The 21,116-nt window shown below is 43.7% G+C and overlaps 1 protein-coding gene across 2 annotated transcripts in view; it reads right to left on the minus strand.

Annotated features, from left to right (window-relative positions):
* Nucleotides 1-21,116, minus strand: part of LOC143787440 (N-acylethanolamine-hydrolyzing acid amidase-like) — a 169,747-nt gene that overhangs the window by 118,862 nt on the left and 29,769 nt on the right. For both annotated transcript variants that reach the window (XM_077276176.1, XM_077276166.1), the window contains exons 5-6: nt 13,714-13,790; nt 6,095-6,267 (exon numbers count right to left, since the gene is read on the minus strand). In XM_077276176.1, the coding sequence (XP_077132291.1) occupies nt 6,095-6,267; nt 13,714-13,790 (250 nt within the window). The remainder of the gene's footprint in view (nt 1-6,094; nt 6,268-13,713; nt 13,791-21,116) is intronic.

Genomic DNA, 21,116 nt, shown 5'->3' on the forward strand with positions numbered 1-21,116 from the left:
TTAGAGAGCCCGAAAGGCATCACCAAGTACTCAAAATGACCTTTGGGCGTATTAAATGCAGTTTTCCATTCATCTCCTTGCTTAATGCGCACAAGGTTGTACGCACCACGAAGATCTATCTTGGTGAACCACTTGGCACCTTTAATCCGGGCAAACAAGTCCGACAACAGAGGCAAAGGATACTGAAATTTAACAGTGATTTTATTCAGAAGCCGATAGTCAATACAAGGTCTCAAAGATCCGTCCTTCTTGGCCACAAAAAAGAATCCCGCACCAAGAGGGGAAAAGGATGGACGGATATGCCCCTTCTCCAGAGATTCCTTGATATACGAACGCATTGCGGTATGCTCAGGTACAGACAGATTAAATAATCTTCCCTTAGGAAATTTACTACCTGGAATCAAATCTATAGCGCAGTCACAGTCCCTATGAGGAGGAAGAGCACTGGACCCGGACTCGCTGAATACATCCTGGTAATCAGATAAATACTCAGGAACTTCCGAAGGAGTAGAGGAAGCAATAGACACCGGCGGGGAATCACCATGAATTCCCTGACAGCCCCAACTTGACACAGACATTGCCTTCCAATCCAAGACTGGATTATGGGTCTGTAACCATGGCAGACCCAAAACGACCAAATCATGCATTTTATGCAGAACAAGAAAACGAATCAACTCCCGATGTTCAGGAGTCATGCACATGGTTACCTGTGTCCAAAACTGCGGTTTATTTTCCGCCATTGGCGTAGCATCAATACCTCTAAGAGGGATAGGATTTACCAACGGCTCAAGAACAAAACCACAGCGCTTGGCAAACGACAGATCCATAAGACTCAGGGCAGCACCTGAATCCACAAACGCCATAACAGGGTAGGAGGACAATGAGCAAATTAAAGTCACAGACAAAATAAATTTAGGTTGCAAATTACCAATGGCGACAGGACTAACAACCCTAGTTAGGCGTTTAGAGCATGCTGATATAACATGTGTAGAATCACCACAGTAAAAACACAACCCATTCTGACGTCTATGATTTTTCCGTTCATTTCTAGTCTGAATTCTACCACATTGCATTAAATCAGGTGTTTGTTCAGACAACACCACCAGAGGATTCGCGGCCTTGCGCTCCCGCAAACGCCGGTCAATTTGAATAGCCAGCGCCATGGAATCATTCAGACCTGTAGGAATGGAGAAACCCACCATCACATTCTTAATGGCTTCAGAAAGGCCATTTCTGAAATTTGCGGCCAGAGCACACTCATTCCACTGAGTAAGCACGGACCATTTCCGAAATTTTTGGCAATACACTTCAGCTTCATCCTGACCCTGAGAAATAGCCAGCAAGGCTTTTTCTGCCTGAATTTCAAGATTGGGTTCCTCGTAAAGCAATCCGAGCGCCAGAAAAAACGCATCAATATTTGCCAATGCCGGATCTCCTGGCGCTAGCGAGAAGGCCCAATCCTGAGGGTCGCCCCGTAAGAAAGAGATAACAATTTTTACTTGCTGAGCTGAGTCTCCAGATGAACGGGGTCTCAGAGATAGAAACAATTTACAATTATTCCTGAAATTCCTAAACTTAAATCGGTCTCCAGAGAACAGTTCAGGAATAGGTATTTTAGGTTCAGACATTGGACTACTGGTAACAAAATCTTGTATGCCCTGCACACGAGCAGCAAGCTGATCCACACTTGTAATCAAAGTCTGGACATTCATGTCTGCAGCAAGCACAAGCCACTCAGAGGTAAAGGGGAGGAAAAAAGAGAGGAAAGAAAAAAAAAAAAACTCAGACTTTCCTTTCTTGTAATCCCACTTCTGCAATGCATTAAACATTCAACCTTGGTCCTGGCATACTGTTATGACCCCAATGGCAGAGGGTCTCAAAAGTACATACCAAGTCTGCAAACACAATAAACCAGCTCATAGGGCAGTGGTAACTGGGCTGACCATGTATCTAATCCTAGCACCACAAATAGCAGCAGCCGGGGAACGTGCCTACGTTGGTTCTAGACGTCTCGCGCCAGCCGGAGAACTAACTAACCCTAGAAGGGAAAAGATAGACCTTTCTTGCCTCCAGAGAAAAGACCCCAAAAGTTGGATACAAGCCCCCAACAAATAATAACGGTGAGGTAAGGAGAAAAGACAAACGTAAGAATGAACTAGATATTTAGCAAAGAGAGGCCCACTGACTAATAGCAGAATATAGTAAGGTGACTTATATGGTCAGCAAAAACCCTATCAAAATTTCCACGCTGGATATTCAAGAACCCCCGAACCGTCTAACGGCCCGGGGGGAGAACACCAGCCCCCTAGAGCTTCCAGCAAAATCAGGAATCACATTTAGTACAAGCTGGACAAAAAATAAGAGCAAAGCAAATAACCAAAAAACAAGGAAGCAGGACTTAGCTTAATTTTGCAAGATCCAAGACCAGCAGACAGGAGCAAACAGAAAGGAACTGATTACAACGATGCCAGGCACTGGACTGAGAAACCAGGAAGTTTATATAGCAACACCCCTGGACTAACGACCCAGGTGGGTGCCAAACTGAGGAAAGACAATCCCAGAGTCATATCACTAGTGACCACAAGAGGGAGCCAAAAAAGTCTAATTCACAACATTTAGGTTCAAGCATACCCCAAATAAAACGTTTTTATACTTAGCCACAATTCCTGTCTCTAGCCAGGTAGGCGGGTCCTCACTCCCCAGCTTGGCCAGCTCCTCTGTCGTCACTCACATCTTCCTGCGCTTTCGGCGCCGCCCCCTCAGAGCTGTTATCGTTTCAAATCCGGCGCCTGCGCTGTGTACTGGTGTCCTGCGCAGACGCAGTAAGCTCTGGACGTCTGATGTAATGGCTGATACCAGAGAACAAAAGACATCCACAGAACACCAGGATGGATCTGCTGCACAGCAAATAGCTGTAGGACCTGCGATGATGTCACTGCCATGTGATTAGGGCAATCACAGTTTATAACGGCTGGAGGGGGGTGACAGTGGCCCTTTAAACGTTGTTTTTTGCTTTCATGTCAGCAAGGATTTCCTTGCTGGCAGCTTGCCGGAAGCTGCTGTGTTGCTAGGTCAGCTGATGTGGGTGGTCAGCACTGCCACCATCACTTAGTCACATGACACATCAGCTGAATTTTTCTAATCGTTTTCTATGTATACCAGCCTTGGAGTTGCAGCTCTCTGGTGTTAGTGCTGAATCTGCTACTTCTGTGGAGTTCGGGGTCCTGTTTCCGTATCCTCTGTGGTGTGGAGCTTGGCAGTGGAGCTTGGAGCTAAGTTGCTTGATTATATACCTTGTCTGTCTCACGCTTGTCACAATCCCCTGTGTTTGTGCTATCTGCAGTGGTGAGGCTAGCGTCCTTGACGGCCAGTGCACTAGCCAGGGTTTAGTGAGGTGACAGCTAGAGACAAGGTGCATGACGGCGGTGGGGGGGAAGGACCCGCATTGGGCATTAGGGGAGCTTAGTGATAGGCACCGCCAGAGTTAGAAGGTGCCCCATCCCTCGTTCCCTACTATTAGGGCCAGAGGTGTACCTAGCTTTTCTGGCACCCGGGGCAAGAATTCATTTTATGCCCCCCATCAGCCCCATCATTGTCCTCTCCTCCTCCACCATCCCCATCATTGCTCTCTCCCCGTCAGCCCCATCATTGCCCTCTCCTCCCCCCACACACACTCCATTCAGTTCTCTGCACATTCCCCTGCAGCGCGATACACACACACACCCAATACTGAGCCACACACACACATACACACACACTCACATACACACACACATATTCACACACATTCACACACACACATGCACACACATACACACACACACACTCACACACACATTCACACACACACACTCACACACACATTCACACACACATTCACACACACACACATTCACACACATTCACACACACACTCACATACACACACTCACATACACACACATTCACACACACCTCTCACCTCTCCTCGCACTCTGCCGCAGCAGCTCCATCGCCTTCCTCTGACACAGCCGGCCGCTGAATGATGACGTCATCCAGCGGCGCGTCTGTGTGAGAGGAAGCAAGAGGAAGCAGGAAGACAGTTCGCTGGGCAGCGGAGCTGCAGGGATTTCCCCCTGCCCGCCACAGCCACTCTGCAGGGGCTCCCCTCCCCCTCTGCACACATTGGGAGCCGGCACTCTGCAGCTTCTCTGTGCCGGCTGTCAGCTTGACAGTCGGCACAGAGAACAGCTGACTCCCAGACCGGGGGTGGCAGAATGCAGCCGCCGGGGGAGACACTGCGGACCGCCGAATTAGGCGGCCCGACTGTGCCCCCCTGCCGGCTGCGCCCGGGGCACATGCCCCGGCTGCCCCCCCTAGATACGCCACTGATTAGGGCCTTCCTCTCCCTTTTCCCATCCCATTGTTGGTTTTGTTGTGCCGTCCGCTGGACCGACCCTTGTGGTCATGACAATGAGGTTGTTCACTACTTTTTAAAGCTTTCTCAATGGGCTTAGTGTGCACAGTAATAATATAGAGTAAAACTATACCAAATAGACTGGTGCCACTGCTTCATTCTGACAGCGCCATTACCTGCTGGGCTCCTTGCTTCCTGTTCTAAGAGGGAATGTCAACCAATCAGCACCTACAATTCGGCTGCAGCCTTAACATTCTTTTTGAACTGTGTGATGCAATGACCCATGCTACAGCCAGGGAGCACTGTGTGGGCTCCTCAGGATACGCATGGAGGCGTAACTGGGTTTGTGAAACAGGGTCCAGCATGATTGTAAATGGCCAGTATGTGTCGCAGTGGGAGTCTGCGCTGTAAACCAGTATTGTTGTTCTGGGACTTGTAGTTCCATAAGAGTTTTGTTTGTGTAGCTCTAAAGGGAGGCTTACAGGGTTAGTTGGAGAGCTGGGTGGGTCTGACTAACCACACACACCTCCCACCTGTGGGAGTGGTTCCAAGTATATAATGTGACCATGGTGTGGTCACATGAGAGTGTATGGACCTGAATGGTCTGTGTCCTAAGGTGCTGTGAGACAAGAAGGCCTGTGTGTTGGGAGATCCTGGGAGCAGGATCAGATCCCTGAAGAGCACATCATGAGGCCATGAATCTGAAGGCCTGTTTTGGAAGATCCTTGGAGTAGGACTTCCTGAATAGCACATCCTGTGTTGGAAGATCCGGGGAGTAGGACTTCCTGAATAGCACATGGAGAGGCTGTATGTGCAGAGTCTGTGACAGCACTGCGTTGGGTAAGCTACCATTTCTTCTGCGGATCTGAACTGTCGTGAGTGCCTTGGTCACAAGGACGGTGATCCCAGTATGACAGCTTCCCTGGGAGAGAGAGAGTACTGACAGGAGTCAGCATGTGGAGCAGGAGCTCCTGGAAGGTAACCCAGAGTATGGGGAACTGTGTGCACTGACAGGGGGTCAGTTAATAAACTGTGCGGTCACCCATGGTAACTGGATGGAGTAAGGTCCACCATATTTAGAGACTGCAACTTAATGTCGTCTGCTTACTGTGTTCCATGGACATTCATGAACTGTTCGGCATGCGGTCACCCACGGTAACTGGACAAAGAGGTCCGGCGTGTTTAGGGACTGCGAGTTACAGCCGTTTACTTTGAAGGGCTGTGGAGTATGTGTTAAGCCTGTGTTATATAACATGGCCTCAAGTGGTTTATGATGTGTAAATAAACCAAATAGACTGTTTTTATGTGGAGAAGCGTGACTGTCTATGTTTATCCTGTTGCCAGGCGAGTATTCCCCAACCTGCTAGCAATCGCTGCATCACAACTGGTAATGGAAGCCAGGATCCCAGTGGTTATCACCAGCAGCAAAGCAGAACATTATTGTCAATTATTACCAGTCTAGTAGGGGAATATTTATTATTATTTTTTATGCATTCTGGGCCCATTGAGAAAGCTTTAGATACTAAGAGCCCCGAAAGAATGCAGTAAATGCCTTAATGAGGTGAGGGTTCCCTCTGCCCTTTCCTAAGCCTGTTAGGTTAAGTTCAGAGCACTAATCAGAAGTCTCCGGATATTTGACAGGAAAAACAAGGCTGCATACAGAAGCATTCCTGATAGTCATCAATATGTGCAACTTACGTTCCATTGGTGGCATTTAGATGTTCAACATAAGCCACACCACGTCTGTCTCTAGTAATACTTGCACCTTCTCCTGAATTTACTCCAGCAACAGTTATGTACATCTCAGCAATTATTGGCGTGTTTGATAGCTGTAAAACGGCTGATTGATAGTTTGATGCTTCATTCAATGTCTGGTGAATGCAGAAAAGGCAATGAGAATCGTTTATTTATTACCTTTTATTACAATGGAATCAAGAAAGTGTAAATTATCTAAAATTTCCCCAATATTTCTATTGATCTATGACTGGTCATCAATGCACAGCGCAACAGGACCAACTAGTGAAAATAAACCCTGAATGGGCAAGTAAATGGAAATTAATGCAAAAAGCAACTTGCTTTTCCAACATTGGAAATAAATATTAGCTCAATGACTAGTATATTTAGCTAACTTGGCCCCAGCCCTTGTACAATTTTGACATAACCATTTCTTCAATATTTCCCAATATATGCCCATCAGAGATTACAATATCACTTGCAATGTTTTCTTTATTATATAGACACATTCATGAATTGTTGACAAACTATGGTAATCACTGCAGTATGCCACCCTATTCCAGTTGGTGGGGATCTAAGTGCCAGGACCTTCATCAATCCTGAAAATGAAGGGGTGTTTTATAAGGTTCATTTTTACACATAGGTTTTGTGAGGTAGAGATAGTCTATTTTTTTGCAGCCATTTGACCACAATGTAAGTTTTAGTATAAATTTCACAAAGAATCCTCATCAAAGAACTAACATGCCGCTGTTTATTTCACAGTGCAGTTTTAAGATCTTATTGGAAAGACACTCGCAGAATAGATAGGAGGGTGATTTTTATATTAAAATGACTTATAAGTTTATTCAATACTTAACCCCTTCACCCCAAAGCCTGTTTTCACTTTCCTGACCAGGTCAATTTTTTCAATTCTGACCAGTGTCCCTTTATGCGTTTATTTGTTTATTTTATTTAGCAATTTTCTAAATTTTTATTTTTATGCCCTTAAATCAAAGAGTTATGTCATGCAAAATAGTTAATAAATAACATTTCTCACATGTCTACTTTACATCAGCACAATATTTGAAACATATATTTTTTTTTATTAGGACGTTATAAGGGTGAAAAGTTGACAAGCAATTTTTCATTTTACAATAAAATTTACTAAACCTTTTTTTTAGGGACCACATCACATTTGAAGTGACTTTGAGGGGTCTACATGACAGAAAATATAAAAAATTTACACCATTCTAAAAAGTTTATTAACCCTTCAGGTGCTTCAAAATAATTAATGGAATGTGTCAAAAATGAGCATTTAACTTTTTTTCACAAAACTGTTACTTTATACTCATTTTTTTATTTTCACAAGGGTAGCAGGAGAAAATGGACCCCAAAATTTGTTGTGCAATTTCGCCTGAGTACACCAATAACCCATATGTGGGAAAAAGTACTGTTTGGGTACACGGCAGGGCTTGGAAAGGAAAGAGTTCCATTTGACTTTTTGAATGCACAATTTGCTAGAATCATCGGTAGACGCCATGTTGCGTTTGGAGAGCTGCTAATGTGCCTAAGAAGTGGAATTCCCCCACAAGTGACCCCATTTTTTAAACTACACCCGTCAATGAACTTATTAAGTTGTGGTGAGCACCTTGAACCCCCAAGTGTTTCACAGAAGTTTATAACGTTGAACTGTGAAAATAAAAAAATCACATTTTTCCCACAAAAAATTTCTTTTTGGCCCAATTTTTTTTATTTTCACAAGGGTAACAAGAGAAAATGCACCATGAAATTTGTTGTGCAATTTCTCCTGCGTATGCCGATACCCTATATCTGGAAGAAATCTTCTGTTTGGGAGCATGACCGGGCTCAGAAAGGATGGAGTGACTTTGTCCAACGAAGATTTTTATGCAATGTTCTGCGAATGTCATGTCACGTTTGGAGAGCTTCTGATGTGACTAAACAGTGGAAACCCCCCACAAGTGACCCCATTTTGGAAACTAAGACCCCTTAAAGGGAACCTGTCACCTGAATTTGGCGGGACCGGTTTTGGGTCATATGGGCGGGGTTTTCGGGTGTTTGATTCACCCTTTCCTTACCCGCTGGCTGCATGCTGGCCGCAATATTGGATTGAAGTTCATTCTCTGTCCTCCGGAGTACACGCCAGCGCAAGGCAATATTGCCTTGTGCAGGAGTGTACTCCGGAGGACAGAGAATGAACTTCAATCCAATATTGCGGCCAGCATGCAGCCAGCGGGTAAGGAAAGGGTGAATCAAACACCCAAAAACCCTGCCCATATGACCCAAAACTGGTCCCGCCAAATTCAGGTGACAGGTTCCCTTTAAGGAATTTATCTAGATGTGTGGTGAGCACCTTGAACTCACAGGTGCTTCACAGAATTTTACAACGTTGATCCTTGAAAATAAAAAACAAATATATTTTTCCCATAAAAAACTTTTTAGCCCCAAGTTTTAACATTTTTGCAAGGATAGCAGGAGAAAATAGACCCCAAAATTTGTTGTGCAATTTAGCCTGAGTACACTGATATCCCATATGTGGTTGAGAACTACATTTGAGGCACAGTGCAAAGCTCAAAAGGGAAGAAGCTCCTTGTTGGAGTTCAGATTTTGCTGGATTGGTTTGAGGCTGACATGTTACATTGGTAGAGCCCCTGAGTTGTCAGAACAGCAGAACCCCCCATAAGTGACCTCATTTTACAAACTACATCTTTCAATGAATTAATCTAGGGGTGAGGTAATCATATTGACGCCACAGTTGTGTCACAGAATTTTTCATTGGGCAGCGAAGAAGAAATAATTATATTTTTAACACCAAAATGTTGTTTTAGCCCCAGATTTTATATTTTCACACTGGGAAATGGGTAAAAATGGCACCAATAGGTGTCTGAATGTAGAAATACTTCATATGTGGCTTGTAAGGCAGTGACCGGTGTCATATGCGAGGGTCGCTATGTATCCCCCAGGATGTGCTTAGAAGCATATTAGATCCGCTGGAGTGCCCTGTGCTCAATAAAAGTGAGTGTGAACTGGATCAAGTTATTTGACCCAGAAATTATTCAGGAAAACCCGGTATGGGCTTTTATTTTTGAAACGGACTGCAGGAAGGTAGTGGGGCTGGTCCGTTTCCTCCAGCCCAGATCTTATAGTGGCCCATGGCCATAGAATCTGGAGGAAGGAAAAAAAAAACCTGCAAGAGAGTTTGGGTGTGTCAGTGTTGGTCTGGGAGTCAGACCTAGCAGGAGCTTTATGAGGAGCTCTGTCCGTGTGGTGCAACACGGGACAGGCAGAGCCTGAAAAGCCTGACACCCCAGCTTACATGGGGGGTGTAATATGTTCACGGCAACGGATTGTGGACTGTTGTTATATTTTCCCGCTGCATACCGAAGGACTTGTTTGCTTACTTTTTCCGGTTTGTGAGTATGCTGTGAAATAAACAAGACTTTATTTGAACTTTATATGGGTCACTGCCTATTCACTGCACAGCAAGGACATCGCTACATCACAGGCTATACAGTACTGCTTAGCTACACGGCGAGACTCGGGAGGGACGAAGCGCTATTTGCCTCCTGGAGTGCAGATTTTCCTAGAATAGTTTGCGGATTCCATATACAGAGCCTGTAAGTGCAGAATAGCTGCAGAATAGTTGAATCCACCTCAAGTGACCCCATTTTTTTAAAATTATACCCCTTTGGGAATTTAACTACAGATGTAGTGATGATTTTTACTCCATTGGTGTTTTCCAGAAACAAGCAACAGTGGATGTTGCTGAGTGAATATTGCAAACTGCCATTGTAGTGCCCAGTAAGTTGTAGTCACCAGTATATTGTGGTGTTCAGTATCTTGGTGCCTAGCACATGCTTCTGGAAACACGCACCTTTAAATTAGGCAGTCTGTCATCACTGCAGAAATGCCAAACTTGTGGATGCTAAATGTGGTTTAGGCACACTCTGCGGTTCAGAAGGAAGGGGGCGTTTGGATTTGGGAGCACAGATTTTGCTGAATTTTCTTTTAGGGGCAGGGAGCTATAGCGCTATTCCAGAGCCTTTGTACTACCAGTAACGTGGAAGCCCCCTATATTTCTATTAACAGATGAAGGACAAGAGTGGATTGAGTTGAAACTTTTGTTGGGAACATTGTACATAATATTTGGGATCACATTTATCCTGCGCTCTACACTGAGCACTTATATTGGGGTTTCCATCTAAATCTCTGAGTGACGTGATTCAAATGAAACCCACGAGGGAGTCACTCGCTATATTGAGGCAGCAGAGATACTCTGGACAGTGTCTGGCCTCTATTCAGTCTTTTCACTCTTTTCAGAAGTGCACAGAAGTGGCGGACAGCACTTTTATGTTCACCTAAAAAGACAGAAAGTGTCGGATCACAGGTCAGATAGCACCCACTGTGACTCCATCTGCCTCATTATAGGGAATCTTCCATCTGAATCTTGTTTATCTCAGCTTTACACGAAAACCCTGGTGTAAATGCTCAGGATAAATGTGAGCTAAGCTTTACTGCGATCTTTGGGAGGCAGAATGAACAAATCAACAGCAGGTGAAGAATTGTTTTTATTTATTTTTTATGCCACTCTTCGTGCGGTATAAATGATTAAACAACTTTATTCTTTGGGTCGGTGTGATTATAGCGATACCAGATTTATATCTGGTTTTTATGTTTGGCTGCTGTCACACTAAAACATGCTTTTTATTGCAAAAACAAGTTTTAGCATCGCCGTATTTAGTTAGCATTAATTTTTCCATATTTCTGACAACAGTCATGTATTTTTTGTGGGACGAGTTTACGTTTTTATTGGTACTATTTTCGGTCTCATGACATTTTTTGATCGCTTTCAATTCTGTTTTTTGGCAGACTGAATGTAGAAAAAACAGCAATTCAGGAATTGTTTTGGAGTTTTTATTTTTATTCCGCTTTGGCACTTTTACACAATAAAAACAATTTTATAGAAAAAAATATATATTTTTGGATTGCTTTTTTCTCAGAGCTATAACTTTTTTAGTTTTCCACAAAATGATGTTTTCAGTTATACCATTTTTATATTAATTCATCTTTTTTATTGCGTTTTATTCCACTTTTTATTCAGTGGTATTGAGATTAAGTATAGTTTTTTTGCCTTGTTTTTTATTTAGTTTTTTTTAAGTGTTCACTGAAGGGGTTAACTAGTGGGTCAGTTTTATAGGATGAATACCAAGAGAATCAAATCACTGCACTCGTCTTAGTTCAAGTCAATTTTGCTGAAGTGAATATTTTTATTGAAGGTGAAGACGAAACAATAAGGCAACAAAAAATTAACGTTTCGGCCACTCGGTGGCCTTGATCACAAATGATGCCTTAGTATAGGGTGGATGTGCCTATTGAAAAACGGATTGGTGGCGCTGTGTGTGCGCGATCCGGGGCCGAGGAGACCGTTTGGCTGGTCCTGTTGGGAGCGCCTCCACCGCCAGGACACGGTCTGTGTCAGCGCTCCCCACAGGACCAACCAAACGGTCTCCTCGGCCCCGGATCGCGCACACACTGCGCCACCAATCCGTTTTTCAATAGGCACATCCACCCTATACTAAGTGGTCAAACCTAGCACTACCCACCTCTGGGTCCCTCAGGACTATAAGATATGGGCTAAAAGGGAAAGAAGACTAAGACAATCTAACATATGACAGATGTCTCAAAACCACTGATACACTGTCCTGGACAGTTGCAATTGAAATTAAAGGCCCTTCTTTCACTTTCTGGGAGAAATCTGGGCCACCTCTAGTTTTGAATTTTCTACTCTATTATCATAAGACGTTATACGAACAACCTACTAAGGCATCATTTGTGATCAAGGCCACCGAGTGGCCGAAACGTTAATTTTTTTGTTGCCTTATTGTTTCGTCTTCACCTTCAATAAAAATATTCACTTCAGCAAAATTGACTTGAACTAAGACGAGTGCAGTGATTTGATTCTCTTGGAGTTCTTGGGGTCTTCGGACTCCGTTCACTTGCACCGCCAAATTCCATCTACAGTCGAGTGCTAGCTCTTTGTTCATCCCACTTTATAGGATGAACAGACATGAATTGTCCCTGCCCTGATTGCTGGTTTAATAATCTGCAATGCTTTTGCATTGTAGGGCATTAGATCAGCGTTAGTGTTGAGGGAACGTGGTCAGATAAAGTGTTGCCCGAGCATGCTTCGGTGCTAACAGAGTATCTTCGGTGTACTCGAATACTATGTTTGAGTTACTGCGGCAGCAGATCTCGTGGCTGTTCGACATCCGCAACAGATGCAGGGATTGCATAACAAACAGGCAATCCCTGCATGTGTTGCTGCTGTCGTACAGCTGTAAGACATGCAGCCACAGCGACTCAAACATAGTATTCGAGCATGCTGAAGAAACTCTGCCAGCACTGAACCATGCTCGGACAACACTGTATCTGACCACGTTCCCTCAACACTAATCAGCGTCTCTCTGAACAGGAGCTTACAGGCCACCATCCCTGGGTGACCCCGTGGTGACCCTAGGGTTACCCCATGGCCATCTTTTGGCGACTGTGGATTGTGTTGTGAGAATGGAAGCAGAGAGGGCGCTCCCTGTCTCTGCGATGCCCCTCAATGTCGCTGTCACTAGTGACAGCTGCATCAGAGGGGTTAAACGCCCATGATTGGTGCTGTCACCAATCATGGGCATTGCTGCAGGGTGTCAGCTCTCAATATAGAGTTGACCCCTGCATTTCATCATGGCAGTGCTCAGTGTATATATATGGCGCATTTCGTGAAGGGGTTAAAGTGGATTTTGAAAAAACATCCACCTTAGAAAAATCCATGCAAACATTTCCTATGGCCATGCTCAGAGTTTTTTAAAGTGGAAAACTGAAAATCCAACCTGTTTTGTACTTGGAAATAAGACATCGGTTGCCTAAAAGACGGTCAGGGAAACTTCGGCAGTCATTTTCCTGCAGTAGTTTCACTTCAAGAAAATGCAGTGTTATTTTTCTTGAAGCATTATTCTTTGTCGTCTTTATAGTGGTTTTTGAGGCGGCTTTGCTGACGGTGTCTTTACATATAGAACAGTGGCCACCAGTAGAATAGCCAGGTCACTCCTTTTAGCTGCTTCACAGATTTTGAAGACTGAACATATGCACAGTAAATCGCTTTGACATTTCTGCATCAACGTTCATTATATTAAGCACTTTTTCATGCTGAATCCACAAGAAAAAGATGTAATGTGTGCATATGCTAAAACTTCAGGAATCATGTTATTTAGTCAGTGTACCCATTGCCATAACCTGTGTGCCCTGGTTTCTGTATAAGTTGTCATTTGGTCCCCCCCCCTTTTTTGTCTTTTATATTTTAATATTATGATTTAATAAAATTCTATATTTTATATACATCTCTTGATTTGGTTTATTCACGAATTTTGAGTAGGTATACTAATTGTGTTTCAGTGAATATCCATATTAATGTTGTAATATAATTGTGAGCTAGTCTCACTTTGGATGATGTCCTACTTATATATAAATGAACATTACAGCCTTCAAACTGGAAATATGTTTTGGAGCTGTGTATAGCATTAATTAGCATATGTACTTACATTTCGTATGAGCCAGCTGACAGGATTTCCACTGAATATTAGAGAGAAGATGTTCTTCAACAAGGACATGTTGTTCTCTGTGTAGGAAAATAATTAATTTGTGTTTATGTTTATCAAATGGAAAGAGTGAGGCATATCTAAAGAATATAATGTTGTCTGCAGAACCTGCAGGGCACGAAGCAGATTATCTAAAGCTGACAATGAATTAAGGTTTCCAAGAGACGTCAAAAGCAATAAAAAAGGATTATGTTGATATGTCAAAAGTAAAAGAAATGTCAAAGATGCTATAGGATTTTTACAGGATGAAAATGATGAAATGGTAAAGGATGTTGAGAAGGCCGAACTTTTAAATTCCTATTTTGCATCAGTTTTCTCTCACCGTGAGCGGAATTTATTATGAAATATATGAAACACAGAAATTTTGGAAGTACATAATAAACTTTATTGTTCATTTGGAACTTCTAGTGTGCCGGAGTTATTTTTAATTTCCTTCCATTACAGAATTACTGACTGGGTGGATCAGGGAAATGCTGTAAATATAGTATATCTTGACTTCAGCAAAGCATTTGACAAAGTATCTCACACCATCCTTATTGAAAAAATGACTAAGTATGGAATGGACGAGGCATCTGTTAGGTGAATTCATAACTGGCTTAGTGATCGGACCCAAAAACAGTGGTCGTAAATGGCTGCAAATCCAGTTGGAAGAATGTCTCAAGTGGGATACCACAGGGTTCTGTCCTGGGCTCTGTATTGTTCAACATCTTTATCAATGGTTTAGATAAAGGAAAAAGGAATTGAGGGTACACTGATTAAATTTGCTGATGGCACAAAGCTAGGAGGGATAGCTAATACTAGAAAAGAGAGAGAGGATTCAAAAAGGTATAAATAAACTGAAGCAGTGGGCAGCAACTAACAGAATGGTTTTTAACAAGGAAAAATGCAACGTACTACATCTGGGCAAGAAAAATGAATAAAGCATATACAGAATGGGAGGAATAGGGCTAAGCAACAGCACATGTGAAAAAGACTTTGGTATACTAATAGATCATAAACTGAACATGAGTCAACAGTGTGATGCAGCAGCAAAAAAGACAAATGCAATTCTGGGATGTATTAACAGAAACATACAGTCTAGATCATGTGAAGTCATTATTGCCCTCTCCTCCTCTTTGGACAGACCTCATCTGGAATACTGTGTCCAGTTTTGGGCACCACATTTTAAAAAAGACATCAACAAACTGGAGCAAGTTCAGAGAAGAGCAACCAGAATGGTGACCGGTCTGCAAACCATGTCCTCTGAGGAATGGTTACAGGATTTGGGAATTTTTAGCTTGCAAAAAAGAAGACTGAGAGGAGACTTAATAGCTGTCTACAAATATCTCAAGGGCTGTCACATTGTAGAAGGATCATCTTCATTCTTATTTGCACAAGGAAAGACTTGAAGCAATGGGATAAAACTGAATGGGAGGAGACACAGATTAGATATTAGAAAAAACATTTTGACAGTTAGCGTGATCAATGAGTGGAACAGGCTGCCATGAGAGGTGGTGAGTTCTCCTTCCATAGAAGTCTTCAAACAGAGGCTGGACAGACCTCTGTCTGGGATGATTTAGTGAATCCTGCTTTGAGCTGGGGGTTGGACCAGATGATCCAGGAGGTCCCTTTCAACTCTATCATTCTATGATTAATTCAGAAGTGCCTCATCATGAGCATTTCTTCATCCAACTGGTCCTGCCTCGGATCTTCTAATCACAACTCCCTGGCCGTAAATGACAGCCTGCATATTGGTCTTACCATAATGGGAAGTGTATGCAAACTAACAATCCTGCAGGATTAGTCATACCTCAAATACATATATGAAGCTGCAGGATTAAAGTCCGTTTTTAAAACATTGCAACCAGTGGCGTAACTAGCGTCTCATGGGTCTCGGTGCAAAATTTGGGCCTGCCCCCTCACCTGCTTGTTGGTCAGATGTTGGTCAGGTGTTTGGGCCCTTAAAGTGTTCTAATTCTTATAACGACATATGAGTTGCCCTCCCTCCCACATTATGAAATTAATGTTATACTGGGTCTCGTCCAGGTATATATGCCCCCATCATGTTCCTCTTCCTGGTATATATGTCCCCCATCCAGAGCCCCATCCTGGTAAAGTTCCTCCATCCTGTTTGCCTGGGATAGCACGCGCGCGGGGTCGCATGTGCAACAGATATTAAGTGCAACAGTATAAAGTGCTTGGCAGTTAGACAATGGCATTGAAGCTGATGTTCCTCTCTTCTCTTCTTCACACAGGTAATTTTTCCATCATCCATTTGTATGCTGACTGCAAGTGTGAACAGAACCATATTTAGCAAGCTTTGCTCATGGTAATTTTTCCATCATCCATTTGTGTGCTGACTGCAAGTGTGAACAGAACCATATTTAGCAAGCTTTGCTCATGGTAATTTTTCCATCATCCATTTGTGTGCTGACTGCAAGTGTGAACAGAACCATATTTAGCAAGCTTTGCTCATGGTAATTTTTCCATCATCCATTTGTGTGCTGACTGCAAGTGTGAACAGAACCATATTTAGCAAGCTTTGCTCATGGTAATTCTTCCATCACTCCTGTGTTGTTTTTTTTTTTTTTCTCTCTCTCTGTTTTTGGTTTCTGATTCAAAGTGTTCAAAGCTATCTTTTTTTTCCACTGTTTTATGGCCTTGTTCAGCATTCGTTGTTTACCCTACATAGTAATGCCTGCTCTGGCCTTATGCTAATTGGTTAATTACTGATTGTGGCCATTTGGTTTCTGATGCTAGCAGTCATTTAATTTCATATATATTTAGTCTGACTGGGATAGCACGCGCGCGGGGTCGCGTGTGCAACAGATTTTAAGTGCAACAGTATAAAGTGCTTGGCAGTTAGGCAATGGCAGTTGGACAGGGCAGGAGACAGGTAAGGTGCATAAGTTTTTCAAACAATCATGCTTCTTGGTCAGTCATACTACATTATGCATTGATCATTTCAATCTGCTTCTTGTTTGTTTTTACTTCTGCTTTCTCAGAACTCGCCCGCCCTTTAGCACATTCTGGGCACTCTCTCCATATCCACCCCTGCCTTCTCCCCTCTCCCATGTATAACTCTGAGGCTCTACTGACATTTCTTACCCACTCCAAACCAGCCACTACCTCCAAGCAGCACTCAAAACGTTCATACAAATCATCCCACCACCTGCTCTTTCTGTTTTTTCTCCTTTTACTAGTTGCAGGTGACATCTCCCCCAACCCTGGCCCTCCCTCCACCAGCATACATTACTCTCCTCCAGCTGCATATAGAAACCCTGCTAATCTTATTAACATTCAGTCCATGCCTTCTCCTATCGCTTACCACTGTGCTCTCTGGAATGCACGGTCTGTGTGTAACAAACTAACTTACATATCTTTTCCTCTCTAATTCCATTAACCTTCTGGCTATTACAGAAACCTGGATCCAGCACTCAGACACCACCGCCGCTGCCGCTCTCTCGTTTGGTGGGCTGAAATTTTCACATACCACCAGACCTGAAAACAGACAGGGTGGAGGTGTTGGTTTGCTCCTTTCATCACAATGCGCTTTCCAGGTCATCCCCCGGTTCCCTCACTTACATTTCCTTCCTTTGAAGTCCACGCCGTCAGACTCTTTAAGCCCTTCTCCTTGCGGGTGGCGGTGGTTTATCGCCCTCCAGGCTCCTCTGTTGTGAATTTGCTTTTTGCTCCCTCTAGTGGTTACTAGTTTTTTGACTCTGGTTTTTCTGTCATTCCTTTTATCCGCACCTGGGTCGTTAGTTAGGGGTGTTGCTATATAAGCTCCCTGGACCTTCAGTTCAATGCCTGGCAACGTAGTTATCAGAGCTAGTCTGCTGTGCTCTTGTCTACTGATCCTGGTTCCAGTTATATCAGCTAAGTCTGCCTTTTGCTTTTTGCTATTTGTTTTGGTTTTGTATTTTTGTCCAGCTTGTTCCTAATCTATATCCTGACCTTTGCTGGAAGCTCTAGGGAGCTGGTGTTCTCCTCCCGGACCGTTAGACGGTTCGGGGGTTCTTGAATTTCCAGTGTGGATTTTGATAGGGTTTTTGTTGACCATATAAGTTACCTTTCTTTATTCTGCTATCAGTAAGCGGGCCTCTCTGTGCTAAACCTGATTCATTTCTGTGTTTGTCATTTCCTCTTACCTCACCGTCATTATTTGTGGGGGGCTTCTATCCAGCTTTGGGGTCCCCTTCTCTGGAGGCAAGAAAGGTCTTTGTTTTCCTCTACTAGGGGTAGCTAGATTCTCCGGCTGGCGCGTGTCATCTAGAATCAACGTAGGAATGATCCCCGGCTACTTCTAGTGTTGGCGTTAGGAGTAGATATATGGTCAACCCAGTTACCACTGCCCTATGAGCTGGATTTTTGTATTCTGCAGACTTCCACGTTCCTCTGAGACCCTCGCCATTGGGGTCATAACAGTTTGCCAGGCCAGTATTAAATGTTTAATGCATTGCAGAAGAGGGATTATAAGAAAGAAGATTCTGAGTTTTTTTTTTTTTTTTTCTTCTTCCCCTTTACCTCAGAGTGGCTATGCTTGCTGCAGACATGAATGTCCAGACCTTGATTACAAGTGTGGACCAGCTGGCTACTCGTGTGCAGGGCATACAAGACTATGTTATCAGAAATCCTAGGTCAGAACCTAAAATACCGATTCCTGAACTATTTTCCGGAGACAGGTTTAAGTTTAGGAATTTCGTGAATAATTGTAAATTGTTTTTGTCCCTGAGACCCTGTTCATCTGGAGATTCTGCTCAGCAAGTAAAAATTGTTATTTCGTTCTTACGGGGCGACCCTCAGGATTGGGCTTTTTCGCTGGCGCCAGGAGATCCGGCATTGGCTGATCTTGATGCGTTTTTTCTGGCGCTCGGTTTACTTTATGAGGAACCCAATCTTGAGATTCAGGCAGAAAAGGCCTTGCTGGCTATGTCTCAGGGGCAGGACGAGGCTGAAGTGTATTGCCAAAAATTTCGGAAATGGTCCGTGCTGACACATTGGAACGAGTGTGCACTGGCCGCTAATTTTAGAAATGGCCTTTCTGAAGCCATTAAGAATGTTATGGTGGGTTTTCCCATTCCCACAGGTCTGAATGATACTATGGCACTGGCTATTCAAATTGACCGGCGGTTGCGGGAGCGCAAAACCGCAAATTCCCTCATGGTGTTGTCTGAACAGACACCTAATTCGGTGCAATGTGATAGAAAAACCGCAAATTCCCTCATGGTGTTGTCTGAACAGACACCTGATTTAATGCAATGTGATAGAATCCTGACTAGAAATGAGCGGAAAATTCATAGACGCCGGAATGGCTTGTGCTACTACTGTGGTGATTCTACACATGTTATCTCAGCATGCTCTAAACGTATAGCTAAGGTTGTTAGTCCTGTCACCGTTGGTAATTTGCAACCTAAATTTATTCTGTCTGTAACTTTGATTTGCTCACTGTCATCTTATCCTGTCATGGCGTTTGTAGATTCAGGTGCTGCCCTGAGTCTCATGGATCTCTCATTTGCTAAGCGCTGTGGTTTTACTCTTGAACCATTAGAAAATCCTATTCCTCTTAGGGGTATTGATGCTACACCATTGGCAGCAAATAAACCGCAGTATTGGACACAGGTTACCATGTGCATGACTCCTGAACACCGCGAGGTGATACGTTTCCTGGTTTTACATAAAATGCATGATTTGGTTGTTTTAGGGCTGCCATGGTTACAGACCCATAATCCAGTCCTGGACTGGAAGGCTATGTCAGTCTCAAGTTGGGGCTGTCGTGGTATTCATGGGGATTCCCTGCCTGTGTCTATTGCTTCTTCTACGCCTTCGGAAGTTCCGGAGTATTTGTCTGATTATCAGGATGTCTTCAGTGAGTCTGAGTCCAGTGCACTGCCTCCTCATAGGGACTGTGACTGTGCTATAGATTTGATCCCAGGCAGTAAGTTTCCTAAGGGAAGACTGTTTAATCTGTCGGTACCTGAACATACCGCTATGCGTTCATATATCAAGGAGTCTCTGGAGAAAGGACATATTCGTCCGTCTTCTTCCCCTCTTGGTGCGGGATTCTTTTTTGTGGCAAAAAAGGACGGATCTTTGAGACCTTGTATTGATTATCGGCTTTTAAATAAGATCACTGTCAAATTTCAGTATCCTTTACCGCTGTTGTCTGACTTGTTTGCCCGGATTAAGGGTGCCAAGTGGTTCACCAAGATAGACCTTCGTGGTGCGTACAACCTTGTGCGCATTAAGCAAGGTGATGAATGGAAAACCGCATTCAATACGCCCGAAGGTCATTTTGAGTACTTGGTGATGCCTTTTGGGCTCTCCAATGCGCCTTCAGTTTTTCAGTCCTTTATGCATGACATTTTCCGGAAGTATCTGGATAAATTTTTGATTGTTTATCTGGATGATATTTTGTTTTTTTCTGATAATTGGGATTCGCATGTGGAGCAGGTCAGGTTGGTCTTTAAAATTTTGCGTGAAAATTCTTTGTTTGTCAAGGGCTCAAAGTGTCTCTTTGGTGTACAGAAGGTTCCCTTTTTGGGGTTCATTTTTTCTCCTTCTGCTGTGGAGATGGACCCAGTCAAGGTCCGAGCTATTCTTGATTGGACTCAGCCCTCGTCAGTTAAGAGTCTTCAGAAGTTCTTGGGCTTCGCTAACTTCTACCGTCGTTTTATTGCTAATTTTTCTAGCATTGTGAAACCTTTGACGGATATGACCAAGAAGGGCTCCGATGTAGCTAACTGGGCTCCTGCTGCCGTGGAGGCTTTCCAGGAGTTGAAACGTCGGTTTACTTCGGTGCCTGTTTTGTGCCAGCCTGACGTCTCACTTCCCTTTCAGGTTGAGGTGGATGCTTCGGAGATTGGGGCAGGGGCCGTTTTGTCGCAGAGAGGCCCTGGTTGCTCTGTTATGAAACCTTGTGCCTTTTTCTCTAGGAAGTTTTCGCCTGCCGAGCGAAATTATGATGTGGGCAATCGGGAGTTGTTGGCCATGATATGGGCATTTGAGGAGTGGCGTCATTGGCTCGAGGGTGCTAAGCATCGTGTGGTGGTCTTGAATGATCACAAAAATCTGATGTATCTCGAGTCTGCTAAACGCCTTAATCCGAGACAGGCCCGCTGGTCATTGTTTTTCTCCCGCTTTGATTTTGTTGTCTCGTATTTACCAGGTTCAAAGAATGTGAAGGCCGATGCTCTTTCTAGGAGCTTTGTGCCTGATGCTCCTGGAGTCGCTGATCCTGTTGGTATTCTTAAAGATGGAGTTATCTTGTCAGCTATTTCTCCGGATCTGCGACGTGTGTTGCAGAGATTTCAGGCTGATAGGCCTGAGTCTTGTCCATCTGACAGACTGTTTGTCCCGGATAAGTG

Source organism: Ranitomeya variabilis, chromosome 1 (assembly GCF_051348905.1).
Source record: "Ranitomeya variabilis isolate aRanVar5 chromosome 1, aRanVar5.hap1, whole genome shotgun sequence".
NCBI classification, from domain to species: domain Eukaryota; kingdom Metazoa; phylum Chordata; class Amphibia; order Anura; family Dendrobatidae; genus Ranitomeya; species Ranitomeya variabilis.